The sequence below is a fragment of the Chiloscyllium plagiosum genome, chromosome 24 (assembly GCF_004010195.1).
Source record: "Chiloscyllium plagiosum isolate BGI_BamShark_2017 chromosome 24, ASM401019v2, whole genome shotgun sequence".
NCBI classification, from domain to species: Eukaryota; Metazoa; Chordata; class Chondrichthyes; order Orectolobiformes; family Hemiscylliidae; genus Chiloscyllium; species Chiloscyllium plagiosum.
In genome coordinates this window covers 43,836,907-43,852,982 of record NC_057733.1, presented here as the reverse complement: position 1 = coordinate 43,852,982, position 16,076 = coordinate 43,836,907, and the positions used below count along the sequence as shown (strand labels likewise).

Sequence of the window (16,076 nt, the reverse complement as noted above, 5' to 3'; positions counted from 1 at the left end):
AATTTAACTTTCTACTTTCATAATTTAACTTTCACTAATTCAGGTTGCGGAGCATGCAATCCTAAACTGAAATGTAACAAAACACCTCTAGAGGGCAGCAACTGAGCAAGAATAGGAACGTTTGAATGCACAGGGTCAAAGTGACAGCTAATTCACTGTCACAATTGTCTGTCACATTATATTTGTTCATCAATTTTATTTTATATTCTAAGTTAACACAATAACTTTGTTTGCCTGAAGACATAGGAGGAGGCTGTTTGGACAAGTGTCATGGTGTAGTAAACTGATTCTGTCAGTTCACTGGCAAAGCTGCTGCATTTAATATGTGCCATCAATTCAAAGTGAGAGTCATTGTTTCCTAACTTTAATTGAACTTAATAAGGCAAACGTCTGACCCTGAGACAATGAGTTGCAGTTTACTGTTGTAAGGAGATTCATGATCTGTTTGAACTTGTGAGATAAAGTGGGTGAATAGATTTGGTGATCTGTATTTATCTTGTGTTAAGGGGAACTCTGATGAAACCAGAAAGAGCAGAGAGAGAGACCGTACGGTCAATGATTCCCAGGGTTTCTGGTCATTCAGCTCCTGTCTTCAGAATTTCACTCCAGTCGTTGCTACTTTTGGGACTTCGCGGTGCACAATTCGGCTGTCAATTCTCAACATTATAACTTGCAAAGACATTATAACTAGCCCTGAAGCACCTTAGTATGCCCTGAGGTGGTGAAAGGTGCTACACAAATGCAAGATTTTTCTCACACTGCTTTAATGTCTCATCTGAGAGACTGAACTTCTGGCAGTGTGGCATTCCCTCAGTACTGCACTGCACCTTAGATTATTCGATCTGGTCTTTGCAATGAAATGTGGCCAGACACCCACCACTCAAAAAAACAGGAGGTCCCACTGAACCAAGACCAGCAATTCTTTGTGCTTGCAGAGAAGGGCAGGACTTGTACACTTAATGGTAAGGTCCTAGGGAGTGTTGCTGAACAAAGGGACTTCAGAGTTCCTTGAAAGTGGAGTCACAGGTAGAAAGGATAGTGAAGAAAGTGTTTGGTATGCTTGGATTTATTGGTCAGTGCACTAAGTATAGGTGTTGGGAGATCATATTGCGGCTGTACAGGGACATTGGTTAGGACACTTTTGGAGTATTTTATGCTGTTCTGGTCTCACTCCTTTAGGGAGGATGTTGTAAAACTTGCAAGGGTTCAGGAAATATTTACAAGGATGTTGCCAAGGTTGGAAAGTTTGAGCTATAGGGAGAGGCTTAATAGGCTGGGGCTGTTTTCCCTGGAGCATTGGAGGCTGTGGGGTGACTGTATAGAAGCTTATAAAATCATGAGGGACATAACAGGGTGAATAGCCAAAGTCTTTTCCACAGGGTAGAGGAGTCCAAAACTAGAGGGCATAGGTTTAGGGTGAAAGAGGAAAGATTTAAAAGGCACATAAGGGGCAACGTTTTCACACAGAGGGTGGTATGTGTGTGGAATGAGCTGCCAGAGGAAGTTGGTACAATTACAACATTCAAAAGTCATTTGGATGGGTATATGAATAGGAAGGGTTTAGAGGGATTTGGGCCAAATGTGGGCAAATGGACTAGATTAATTTAGTATATGTGGTTGGCATGGACAAGTTGGACTGAAAGGTCTGTTTCCAGGCTGTATAACTTTATGTCTCTGTGACTCTATGAGAAGATTCTTAAAATTCCACAATACAGTCTCTCTGCAAGAACTTCAAAGTTAGTACCAGGGACAATTACAGGAACTGGGGATTAGCCGTGGGGAAGTAGAGGTGCAGGTCTTAAATAAAGTCTTGAAGTTTGCAGAGACAGATGGCTCATGAGGATGGAGTAGGAATGGGATTGCTTCTGAGTTTGCATCAGAGACCCAGATTTGAGCAGGTCAGGGATTTGTATCTTGGAGTTATGGTGCTCACACCGGGTGCAAAATAACCCTGTTTCCCAGAATCGCCTCTACAACCACAAGCTGAAAGCTCCACTAAGATAAACCTCAAGTCAAAAGAAAGCAAAAGTGTCTGACTGTGTTAATGATGGGTTAGTTGGATGCCAGTTAAAATTTTAAAAAGTGAGTCCACTTAGTGTTACGTGGTAACGTATTCCTTCTGCTGTGAGTGTTTGAGATTCTGAACAGCTACTCTAAGGACTAAAGCACACTGGACTTTAGTTAAAACACTTTTATTTTATATAGAAGATATTTTAGGTGGTTTAGTAGGTTGCACTGCTATTTGCCATTTAGCAACTCAAATATACAGTAACTATTGGACATTTCAGAACCCCATGTGCAATCTGGGTGTGTTGTAATTTAAGAAGGCCCAGCAGTACTTATTCACAGGCTCAGCATTTTTAATTTGGTCTTCATGCAGCACAACATCAATCACAGTACCTCCCCCACTCCCTCCACCACCAACAAAGCCAAATTTAGTTAGACGTTGTTATTACGCTTACCACAAAATAGAGTTACAGGGACACACAGTATAGTTTACTGACAGGTTTAATCAAGATGAAACAGCCAAGTGTCACATTCTCTTCCACCCTGTGCTCAGTGCAGAATAAGCTGCTGGTACCTGAGCAACACCTCCCTGTTCATAGAGATGGATATGTGCCTGGTCACCAACTATCAGTTCAGCTCCCCTCTCCCGGCAATGACACATGACTGCAAAGGAGAAAAGAGATACAGTCATTACTTAAACTGTGGAGGTTTCCCAGTAACTCTCGTGGGAATCAGTTAAGCTGATGCACACTTCAAATTAAAATAAAGTTTGGAAACATACTGTCAGGCAAGTCCCCGATTTGCTCCTCCTAAATATGAACCACATTTACTGTAAGAGCCACAGTGAAAGGAGTGGTCTTGTCCAGTTATGGGAAATGATCTGGCCATCAGGAATTGCTGTAAAGAGGCTGATTGAAGACACATGTCACTTTATTTCCATTTCATGACTTTCTCCACCTCGCACATCTGTCTCCAGTTACCTTTCAGCAGTTGGGACTATAGTGTGCAAATCTACATATTTAAGCTAGAATAAAAATGCCTTCGCCTGAGAAAGGGACTGAGTGTGAGGGAGAGGGGAGAATACCTCCCCCACCCAGGTATGTGATGGCCAGCTGACTGATTGTAAGGCAGTCACTACAAGAACAACCCAATGTGTTCTTTTTATGTGATTTCAGTCAATCAATTGGCCTCATGACATAAATAAAATAAGTCTTTTTTGCTATGCGTCAGGGAGTCATGTGGCTGGCAGGAAGTCAAAGGACTGCAGCAGCTCAAAAAACCATCCATTCCCTTTCTCTAGGGGATAGAGTCCTACATCACGGAGACAGGCCCTTTGGCCCAAACTGGTCCATGCCGACCAAAATGTCCATCCACGCTAATCCCATTTCCCTGCACTTGGCCCATATCCTTCTAATCCTTTCCTATCCATGTGTTTGTCCAAATACCTTTTAAATGATGTTAATGTAACCGCCTCAACCACTTCCACTAGCAACTTATTCCATACTCGTACCACCCTCTATGTAAAAAGGTTGCCCCTCAGGTTCCCTTTTATTCTTTCCCCTCTAAACTGATGGCCTCCAGTCTTTGACTTTGGGAAAAAGACTGAGTGCATTCACCCTATCTATGTCTCTCATGATCTTATACACCTCTATAAAGGACCCCCCCCCTCCACCTCCTATGCTTTAACGAAAGAAATCCTAGCTTATCCAGACCACTGCATCCAAGCAATATCCTTGTAAATTTCTTCTGTATTCTTTCCAGTTTAATAACATCCTTCCCATTGCAAGATGACCAAAACTAAGCATAATACTCCAAGTGCGGCCTCATCAATGTCCTGTATAACTACAACATAACTTCCCAACTTCTATTCTCATTGAAGGCTAGTTTGCCAAAAGCCTTCTTCACTGTCCTATCTACATGTGACTCCCCTTTCAGAGCACTGTGAACTGAACTTCAAGATCCCTCTGTTCCACTACTCTTCTTAAGGCCCGACCATTCACCATGAAATTCCTAATTTGATTTGACTTTCCAAAATGCAAGATCTCACACTTATCTATATTAAATTCCATTTACCAATTCTCAGCCCACTTCACCAGCTGATCAAGATCCTGCTGCAATTTCTGACAACCTTCCTCACTGTCCATGATACCTATTTTAGTGTCGTTAGCAAACTTACTAACCACGATAACTATGAACCTGCCAGTGATGCCCAATCTGGAAATTAATATGAATGCATGAATGTCTGACAGGATATTTGCTTTAAAGTAAGATCTGCAACTTTCCTTGTTGATAAGTTGTGAAACAGAAAGTGACATTGTTAGGGGACATGCTGACTCCTTTCTTAACCAGGTTACATTGCTATACGAACCTGTGGATAGCTAACTCTTACTCAAACCTTGCTATCTATCTCACATGATACAACATGTACTTCAGACTTTGTAATATAGGGGCTGTGAACAACATGGGTCAGATGATTTTCCAACTAGGCAGCCTAAGTTACTGCTAAAAATATTCATATTTTGTTTATTTACATTATAATCTCAAATATCAGGCAAGATGACATTGCCAAGAATAAACTTGTGCCAACAAGTTTTAGTCATCTTGCACTGATGAACATCTCTTGACTTTGGCAATATGGGGGTAATTTGTGTCATAGATTCTTCTCCACAGAATCATTCTCCTTCCGTCATTATAACTTTGTGCAATATTGCAGATGGTATTGATTTATAGATTAATTTGATATCAGTGTGTCAGTCATCCTTCTGCACAGCTGTTAACTGTTTCCAAGCTGTTACAATGCTTATTAATAGGGCTTCTGAGTTTCCTGTTACAGAATCTTGAAAGCAAGTAAATGCCCGAGATTACAATAAGCTCTAGAAATGGAGATAGGATCAAATTCAGGACAGAGAAGGTGTATAGAATAGATAACGTGTGACAAACTGAGGGGGAGCTTGACAGATACTTGAAGTGATTAAGAGGCTTTCATTTTGATACCAATATGCTTTCCTGGTCCTACGTGTTCCTAAACACTGTCATTCTAAGGTTCCAGTTCATTGAGCCTCGTTTTTCTGTCACTGTTGATCTACTGGTAGAGAACTGCGGAGCTAATCATAATCAGCTTTCCTAAAATAATTAAAGGAGAAATAGCATTCCTGAAGACATATTGTTCAGCATATTGTACCTAGCCACCAATTACAATGGCAGTATTCACAAAACATAACAGCTCATGATAATGTCAAATGGGTTCTGTTCAGAGAAGGATCAAGTTTACACAAGAGAGTGGAAATATGCCACCACTCCTTGGACCACTGCACTGCACTCATGTAGTAAATGAGGACTGATTTAAGAATGAACCATGACATGTTCCAGCGAAAACAGAATGAAGCTGATTGCAGTGTACATTTAAGGGCTGGTTTCCCCAGTTGGGCGAATCAGTCAGGAAGGGGAGTGAGCAGATTGAAATTTGCATTGAACCGTGAATGACAAGTAAACAGCAGTGGAAGATATACTGATCCCTGCTGTGATAAATGGATGACTGCAATATCACATGCACAAAGAGGCACCTTGCACGTGCAGAAAAGATAGAGGAAGATGTAATGCCTGTTCTGCACACTCATTCCATTGAACTCCAAACAGAACCAGTTCTGCTTCTGGAGAAAACCAATACTTCCTTAATTCTTCAATGAAGTGCAAAATGCAAATAGTCCCTAAACCTGAGCTTGTGACAACACCCTCAGATTTTGATCACTGTGCTGAATACTGTCAAGTCACATAAAGAATCTTGAAAACCAACTCAGTCTGATGCTAAATGTCTGCATTTAACCAGAGAGGTAAAACGCCCAATTTACCACAATCCTCCATGTTTAATATCTTCAATGTGGAAGTAATTAGCATAGCCCCTGGTTGAGTCAGGATTTTGATGTTTGGCATCTTTCATTTTTATGAGGTTTCCAGTTCATTTCTAATACAAGGATCTGTACAATCCAAACTCAGCTCATATAGCATACAGCTGTTCTTTCTCACAGGGTATGTGAACAAGTATTTAATTTCACCTCTTTCAACCTAAATTCTATTTTTGTGACAGATATTCACACGTTCAGAAAGACAACAAGCTTCAGCCTCACTGTGAATGCAGCTCCCTGCCTCTATGTCAGGATTTCCTCTTCATCATTGTACATTTTCACTGTCATAGCATCTTAGGGTTGATGGACTTCTACTCACTTAAACATAAAGGATAGTTTCGGACTCTCGTAGTGCACATCATATTGTTCTTCCGTTTCCACTTGGCTATCTCAGAACTGGGCCAGCGTGGTAGCTTAGTGGCTAGCACTGCTGCCTCACAGTATCAGGGACGCAGATTTGATTCCATTTTCAGGTAGCTGTATATGTGGAGTTTGCACATTCTCCCAGTGTCTGTGCAGGTTTCCTCCCAAAGTCCAAAGATACGCAGGTTTGCTGGGTTGGCCATGCGAAATTGCTTATAGTGTGTAGGCTGGGTGGATTAGCCATGGGAAATGCAAAATGACAGGGTAGGGGGTAAGTCTGTTTGGATGCTCCTTGGAGAGTCAATGTGGACTTGTTGGGCTGAATGGCCTGTTTCCACACTATAGGGATTCTATTCCATGAACATAGTTGTCAAGGTCCTTGCTTTATTCATTCATGGATGGGGTGTCACTGACTAGGCTAACATTTATTGCTCATTCATAATTGCCCCTCAGTAAATGAGCACTCTTTATGCACGGCTGCTCTCACACAGGGTATGGGCACTGACAGTACTGTGACAGCGCCTTTGTTTCATAGGAACCTTTTGGAAAAAGACTTGACACAATGAGATACTAGGCCAAGTGACCAGCCGTTGGTAGCTTTCACATTTAAAAAAACCATGTGAACCAAAAGATTAGATAGAATCCAACAGTTTTATTTTGAGTAAAAACTATTCCATGCATTTTCGTAAACTGAATGAGTATTACAGATGTGAATTTATGCATTTGGAATAAATTAGGTTAATGGAGCTAACCTAATTGGTGTGAGGTTATGATCACTGGTTTGACATTCAGTGAACCTCAGGGCCACGTATAAAATTTAACTTTAACTTCCCCTAAATCTGTAGATATTCAAACTGTCAATATGAAAGATGTAGCTATTCTGATTTTGCCTTCATGCAAGCCTTCAAACCCACCAACTGGCAAAATACAAACTGAGCTGAATTCTCAGACCCCAGTTTGCTCATGTCTATTTTAAGGAATCCAAAAGTATTAAACACAAAATTGAAAGCATAACTACGCTAAACGAATCTTCTATCATCAGTTCCACTTTTCGATTTGTGTCTATTTTTAGGTGTTGGCTCTATTCCCCTCAACAATTTGACAGACAGATGTACCTCCCATCTCTGCAAACACTAATAAAATTGACAGCTTGCATCTAATGCAACAAAATGTGCCTCTGGGGGTGGGGCTTACGAAACAAAATCTGAAACTGAGCCACATAAAATGGATAATAGAACAGAGATGGTGAAGAGGATAAGATGGGAATTCCAGAGTTCAGGGCCTGAGCAGCTGAAGGCATCAGCACCAAACAGTGAAGGGAGGGATGTTCAAGTGGGAAAGGTGTGCAGAGATAATGAAAGCACCTAGACATCCTGCACATCACTTGTCAAGAGGCCAATAATGGACCACCTGTGCCTATGTGCTGTTGGAAATGCTGTGAGCCATCAGCAGCAGCAGCTGAATTGTCTACCAGCACATTCTTTAATCCAATGACTGGCATATACCCCACTCAACCATTACCATCAAACCAGGGGATCAACCCTGGTTCAATGGAGAATGCAAGAGGGCATGCCAGGAGCAGCACAAGGCATACCTAACATGAAGTGGTAATCCATGACACTACCAAACAGAACTACTTGCGTGCTAAACAATGAAGAAAGTAGGCAAAAGACGAGACTAAGTGACCTCACAATCATTAGATCAGATCAAAGCTCTGCTATCCTCCCATATCCAGTTATGAATCCGAGTGGTGAACAACTAAATGATTAACAAGAAGTTCCTCCATGAAGAGGAGCCTAGCACATCCTTCCAAAAGGCAAGGCTGATGCATTTGCACACATCTTTGGCTAAGTAAGTGCTGAGTAGATGATCCATCTTGGCCTCCTCCAGTGATCCCCAATATCATTGACACCCCTTTTCAGCCAATTCGATTCACTCCAAAAAATGGCTGAAGGCACTGGATACTGCAAAGGGTATGAGCCTTGACAATATTTCAGCAATAGTACTGAAGACGTGTGCTCCAGAACTTACTGCCCTCATGACCAAGCACTTCCAGTAAAGTTACACCACTGGCATCTATCCAACAATAAGGAAAACTGTTCAGGTATGTCCCGCACATAAAAAGCAATTTAAATCCAACTGTGGCAATTACCCCACCGGTCTACTCTCAGTCATCAGTTAAAAATCACACAACACCAGGTTATAGTCCAACAGGTTTAATTGGAAGCACAACTAGCTTTCGGAGCGACGCTCCTTCATCATCAGGTGACTATCATCTGATGAAGGAGCAGCACTCCGAAAGCTAGTGTGCTTCCAATTAAACCTGTTGGACTATTACCTGGTGTTGTGTGATTTTTAACTTTGTACACCCCAGTTCAACACCGGCATCTCCAACTCAGTCATCAGCAAAGTGATGAAAGGCATCAACAACACTGCTAGCAAGCAGCATCTGTTCAGCAATAACCTGATCACCGACACCCAGTTTGGGTTCTGCCAGGGATATTCTGACCTCATTTCAGCCTTGGTTCAAATATGGACAAAACAAGCTGAACTCCAGAGGGGAGAAGGAGATATACCGTGTTTGACATCAAGGCCACCAGCTGACTGAGTGTGGCTTGGGAATGCTAGTATCAAGAGGAATTGAGGGGAAACTCTCCACTGGTTGGAGTCAGAGCAGAAACAGCTATGGTGGTGGTTGTTGGAGATCAAACTCCTTAACTGTGAGATATTGCACCGTTCTGACTCAGAACTATATCACCATTCCATCAGTGTTAAAACATTGAGATTAGATTAGATTACATGATTAGATTAGATTAGATTACATTACATTACAGTGTGGAAACAGGCCCTTCGGCCCAACAAGTCCACACCGACCCACCGAAGCGCAACCCACCCATACCCCTACATTTACCCCTTACCTAACACTACGGGCAATTTAGCATGGCCAATTCACCTTACCTGCACATCTTTGGACTGTGAGAGGAAACCGGAGCACCCGGAGGAAACCCACGCAGACACGGGGAGAACGTACAAACTCCACACAGTCAGTCGCCTGAGGCGGGAATTGAACCCGGGTCTCTGGCGCTGTGAGGCAGCAGTGCTAACCACTGTGCCACCGTGCCGCCCACGGGAAGGAGCATCCTTCCCAGGAACACTATGGGAATACATGGATCAGTTCAAGAACCTAGTTCACCAGCATTTTCTGAAGCACAATTAGGGATAGGTAACGAACCCATATCCCATAAAAGAATTTTAAAAATTGTTCCAGATATTGCCAATAGAGGACATTCAGCTTTGGAATATTGCTATCAATGAGCAGAGTGACACAAGTCAAAATATCCCCCCAGGTCTGATCCCTTATATGTACTTCTGATTCTCTTTTGCAGAATACTTTCTGTGTAAGTTAGTGTGTATCCTAATAAAAGGCTTTTGCCCGAAATGTTGATGCTCCTGCTCCTCGGATGTTGCCTGACCGGCTATGCTTTTCCAGCACCACACTCTCGACTCTGATCTCCAGCATCTGCAGTCCTCACTTTAGCCCTGTATCGACCACATTGTTGGCTGATCTGTATTTCAGACAGACAGTGTGACAGAGGTCATTAACATCAGCAAGTAGTAACCTGCATTGCCTCCAAGAGACGGGCAGTTCAACTCGGGATGTTCCCTGACCTGCATCAGGCCTCCCAATGTGCTAGCAGCACAATGAAATTTAAACAGCTGTAATTGTTAAAACATGGCAGAACTGCATGAGTGTTCTTGCTTTCTAAAAAAACAGGCTAGCTGTAGTCACCCAACTGTACATACAACATTCTGAGGAAGAGTGGAACAAGGTAAAGGGAAGTGAGATTGAGGGCAGGGCCAGAGGTCAGGCAGTGCAAAGGACGGGGCAAAGGTGTGGGCAGGGTAAGGCTGAGGGTGAGGGTAGGGCAAGGACGAGAGCAGGGCGAGGTGAGCTGAAGACAAGGGGAAGTTGATGAAAACGCTCACAAACGTAGGTATATGGCAGCTGTGTTTTACATTGCAATTGGTGTTTTGCAACATGAAACGATAAAAATCCCATTGAAAAATTCCAGAAACCTGAACAACGTTGGAAACATCTTCAATGTACTACAGAAATACACGTAGGTTGATGGCTGCAGAGGGTGATTTACTACACGGACTTCATTTTACTGCAGAACAAAAGGGAAACCCATTCTTTGAGAGTGGTCCTCAGACTTGAATAAATTGTCAATTAGTGCCTGACAGACTAGAAATAAACATAACAGGCCACAGAAAATAATATTTATGATGTTTATGTTACTACTCTTTCCCTTGTCATAGTATGGCAGTAAATGTCAGACATAAATATGGTCAACTGAACTTAGCTCAGGGTTCACAAACCTGTGGTTCTTTGACCTGATTATATATGGTACAGGCTGGCTTCAAATAACTAGTTCACTGATTCAGTTTGACAATTATTGGTAGTCCACAAAGTTGCGTCAATTTAATGACTGTGGGTCTCCCACATTTCTAAACTCACAGCAATAACCATCGGATCAAGGATTCCAGGATGGAATGTTTGACAGAGTGATTTCAGTTCTCATGAAGGAAGTGTGTGTCAGTATGCTCTCTTTCATCCTGGTTAGTTATAATAAAATCATACATTTAATTCTTTAGTGCGCAAACAGTAAATCACTGACACCATGCATCAAGTAAGTGTGTTACTTGTCACTTTCAATGCTCTGAAGATGTGTTACATTGTATGGGATAATACTGGTCAAGGATTTTTGACTTTTTAATTCCTGCTTTTAAAATGGACTAAGTCTAGATGCCATTTAGCTCAGTTGGTTGGATGGCGAGTGGTAAATTCAGATTAATGCTAACAGTGAGGGTTCAATTCCCATATGGGCAGAGATAGACTTAGGACCTGCCTCTTCACCCTGCCCCTGAGAGTGGAAGAAATTGACAAAAAAAAAACACCAAGTAAACAGCCACAAGCTGAAACATCAACAGCCAATGATGATGCCCTGACAATGCTAAGACAACAAGCCAAGGACCTGTCCTTGGGCAGAGCACTCATGAAACTACAGCAGTAAAATGCATGGAGCAAGGCTTTCAGAGCAACCCTTACCTGGTAGTGAGGACTTGAAACCAGGATTAGAGTGAATATTTGGTAAAAGCAACATGATGAAAGAATGAAGACCCATGAGCTACAATACAACCGAGATAAAATTACAGGTGGACAAATTGGGATCGTCAACTTAATTCAACTTGATCAGAATCCGAGAACAGTTGGATAATGGATAACTTCATTCAGACACATGTTCATCATGGATTCTGATAATGCTCTCGGCACAATGAAGAAACACTGTGTACTTTCAAGGACACTGGCTGCTAACAACAAGGGATAAACAGAGAAGACAGCCAAGCTGGACCTTAGGAAAGGAGAGGAAAACAACAAGTCCATTTATGGCCATTCCACTCAATAACAAACTTAAAAGCATACACATAACTTGGACTCAGCTAAGTGATTTTTCAGGAGCACTGCACGAGACGTATGAACAAGATACCATAAGATGGGACACTTCATACCACCCAGCCAAAGGGCCAGTGTAAAGAATCTAAAGTATCATGCTGCTGTTGAGGGTTTGATAGCACTAAACATTGTTACGCAATTTTTGAATAAGTTTAAATTCCTTCAGCATTAATATTTGGTTATTCTCCTAAAGACATTGTGTACTCACCATTTTAGTTACTTACTTTAAAGTCATTTGCTTTTTTAAAATGAAATATATTTTGGCATTAATGGAAGCCAAACTGATGACTGCCCTTTGGAAGGTGCATGGTCCAAATGTGTGCCGTTTTTCTGCTATGTTTAGATCTTTTACTAAAGATATCTATAAAGGTATGCCAGTGAATATTAATGTAGGACATAGAGTCATAGAGATGCACAGCATGGAAACAGACCCTTCGGTCCAACTCATCCATGCCGAACAGATAGTGCAACCTAATCTAGTCCCACCTCCAGCACCCGGCTCATATCCCTCCAAACCCTTCCTATTCATATACCCATTCAGATGTCTTTTAAATGTTGCAACTGTATGAGCCTCCACCACTTCCTCTGGCAGCTCATTCCAGATACGTACTACCCTCTGCGTGAAAATGTTGCCTCTTTTACAGCTTTCCCCTCTCACCCTAAACCTATGCCCTCTAGTTCTGGACTCCTCCACCCCAAGGAAAAGACTTTGTCTATTTATCCTATCCATCAATTTTGGTTGTGTATAGTTCTTCCACATAGGTACTCCATCGTGTATCTTGCCATTCCTTCATGTTAGTTGTATTCACCAGCGTAAGGTTGAATGTAAAAATGTTACTATCTTCCTAATAAAACTATTACACAGAACATGGAACAATACAGAACAGGAACATGGCCTCTGCACCAACCATAGTGCTATTCTAAACGAATCCTACCGGCCTGCACATAGTCCGAATTGCTCTACTCCCTGCCTGTTCATGTCTATGTCTAAATGTCTCTTAAAAAGGATAACAGCGACTTTATTTTGGATCTATTTTGAAGGAATGGGAAGTATGTTTGCAAGAAATACATTTAATGGCCAAGGTCTCCCAGTATCTGGAGCACTGACACACTTAACATAAGCCTCTAGTACATACCAAGACCCTGAGAACATCCTGATACAATAAAACTTCCAATGGGCCTTTTACACAGGCCCATACGCTCCATGAATACCTCTTACAGAGAGCTCAGGACTGGATACTTCAACTAGATACACATTAAACACCCGGACACTTGCCCTGGGATTGTTACGTTGTTTAATCTCTGGTGCAACTCCATCGTTTATGAGTGCCACATAAAATTCTTTAAGTTAGTAAAGTAACTGCAGTGTCCTGACATTTAGTATGCTAATCATAGAACGGAGACACTTGTGTGGCACAGAACCATAACATAAATTCTGCTAAGTACTGCAATTTATTACTTACAAGAGGAAATCATTGGATGCTTAAAGAGCTTTAATACATGATTTTGCTTTTACAAATTATAATGATTACATGAGAAAGTGCAGATAAAGGAATAGTGGTAAATCTTACAAATCGAATAATATGCACAGAGCAATTGTGACACCACCCTTAATGACATTCTTGGCTCTGAGTAGGAATGTCATGGGTTCAAGTGACCGGAGCACAGAGAACAGGTTGATTCCTCAACACAGTGTTGCACTGTTGGAGGAGAGACATCTTTTGGACGAAACATAAAACCAAGATTCCAGGTTATATGTTTGCTCACTGAGCTGGAAGGTTTGTTTTCAGACATTTCATCACCATGCTAGGTAACATCATCAGTTAGCCTCCAGTGAAGCACTGGTGTTATGTCCCAGGACTCACTGATGATGTTACGTAGCATGGTAATGAAACATCTGAAAACAAACCTTCCAGCTCAATGAGCAAACTTACAACCTGAACCTCAACCTGAGCTATAAATCTTCTCAAAAATCGCAACCAAGATTCCATTTCTCCCTTACATAGCAAAAATGATCCCATGATACAACTCAAAGAGAAATTTAGATCAGCTGATGTTCCTGTCAATATTTATCCCAGATCCAATTTCATTAAAGGAGATCATTTATCTTGTTGTTATATGAGGGACAGCTATGCAGAAATAGGCTTTCCTTTTCAATGAACTCGGAAGGTTGCAGTTACTCCTGTTGGGCTCCTTAACTTTGTTTCCAATCTTTGGATTGCTACTCAACGAGTTTTACATTTAACAATGCTCTATGCATCTGTTCAAGCGGATGCAGAAAGATAGAATGTACTTGTGACCTTTGAGAACAATTTATTTTCTCTCCCAGTAGGGTTTAACACACCACTGATCTTGTAGCTGCTGCTTAATCTGGATTTAATTCGTACAACAGGGCTCGCTGGAGTACTATTCAGCAGTTAAAACAATTTAACACATTTTCTTCAGAACTGTATCTGCTTCAGTTACATGACAGTGAAATATGTTTTGCTTCTAAAACAAAGTAAGCTATTTTTCTTGTATTGTGTCCTCATGAATGTGTGCAAAGATCATGGTGACCAAAGTTCCTTGTTACAGTTTTATTTGAACCTGCATCAAGAAAAGAACATATATTTTTCAACTGTTTTGCAATGTTTGAAGTTACGTATTAATGAGCCAAGAACAAACACTAGAATAAGATTCTTTCTATTCCCTGAATTCTTCAATCACTTGCACACCCCTCAGATTAAAGTCTTAAGTGGTAGCTGCTGGGGGGGCTTAAGCAGACAAGAATCGGCTGAAATCAGAAATATTACAGCATGGCTTGAAGTGGAGTGAGTTCACATGGTTGATAACACGAATGACCTGTGTGCTTTGTACACAGTGAACATCCAATTATGGAAAAACAAACAGGAGAAGTATCCATTGAGCGAGGTCAAGGTAAAGTTCATAGACATTGGTGCAAACATAAAATATTTGGAAAACATCAGGTAATATATTCAGCATTTTAGTAATGCAAGGTCAATTTGCATGAAGATACTTGAAGTGTGTGAGCTCTTGTACTGGCACTTATATTGCAGTTTTCTCAAAGTTGCCTCCCAATCCAGACAGATAAATCTCCATTAATGCAACACAGGAAGGCAGAAGAATATCCTTCAGCGGTTTCTTATATAGGAAACAAAATTATGACATGAAATGTGCAGAATCCTATAATTAGAAATCATCTGAAAGTTGAACCATAACATGCACTACTTTCCGGTGTTTGTACCAAAGAATTTAGTTTGAAATCCTTTCTTTAGATAAACCCTCAAAGTGTGGTTATAAATGGTAATCACATGCAACTTTTCACTGTCGGGCATATGATTCAAGTCCGTTATTTTATTATTTGTCTTCCCTCTGAAAAAACAATACAGCAAAACTGTGCGTCATTTCAAGGTTGCAGTGCACTCTCCCTTCCTTTGTGGTCAGTTCTCATAAATGTTATCAGATTGTCAGAGTGAACTGCACGAGCTGCACATGGTATGTGACACAGGAAGACCATTCCAAATCTACATATGGTTGTGAATGCTACCCAGCCCAGCTTCCTGTGTTTTTTCCTCTTAGATTTAGCAAGCTAGACATCTTCCTCAAAAAAATCTAGTCTAAGCAATAATCTTCACAGTCTATTTGCACTATCTTTCTAAGAACTAGGCAGGATGCAAGAAGAAACATTCTGAGGCACAACTTGTGAAAAAACCAGATGCCAAAGGGTTATTTTTCCATAATGCAGCACGCATTACTCACTATCATTATATACAAGATCAAAACATTATTTCTCTGTAATCTCACATGATCTCTTCTTTGTAAACGGTGAAGAACAAATCCTGCAAAGCCACTTAAAAGAGGCAGAGCTTTATCTAACCTAAAAGATGGCTTCAGTTCTTTAGCTGGAAGTAGTCATCTAGAAGTTGATGTCTGAGAGGTAGATTGACCCCACAATGTAATTTGAAAATTGGAACTTCTCTTGCTAGTTGAGAGGTCACTTGATAAAAGGAGACAGACCAAAGGGATTTGTTGCCTTGGACCGAAACATAGAACATAGAAGAATACAGCGCAGTACAGGCCCTTCGGCCCTCGATGTTGCGCCGATCCAAGCCCACCTAACCTACACTAGCCCACTATCCTCCATATGCCTATCCAATGCCCGCTTAAATGCCCATAATGAGGGAGAGTCCACCACTGCTACTGGCAGGGCATTCCATGAACTCACGACTCGCTGAGTAAAGAACCTACCCCTAACATCTGTCCGAAACCTACCTCCCCTTAATTTAAAG

General features: G+C 41.4%; 1 protein-coding gene across 2 annotated transcripts in view; it reads right to left on the bottom strand.

The window, feature by feature from the left end:
- tha1 (threonine aldolase 1) overlaps positions 1–16,076 on the bottom strand; it is a 38,539-nt gene that overhangs the window by 11,684 nt on the left and 10,779 nt on the right. For both annotated transcript variants that reach the window (XM_043714928.1, XM_043714929.1), the window contains one exon: positions 2,582–2,670. In XM_043714928.1, coding sequence (XP_043570863.1) covers positions 2,582–2,670 — 89 coding nt within the window. The remainder of the gene's footprint in view (positions 1–2,581; positions 2,671–16,076) is intronic.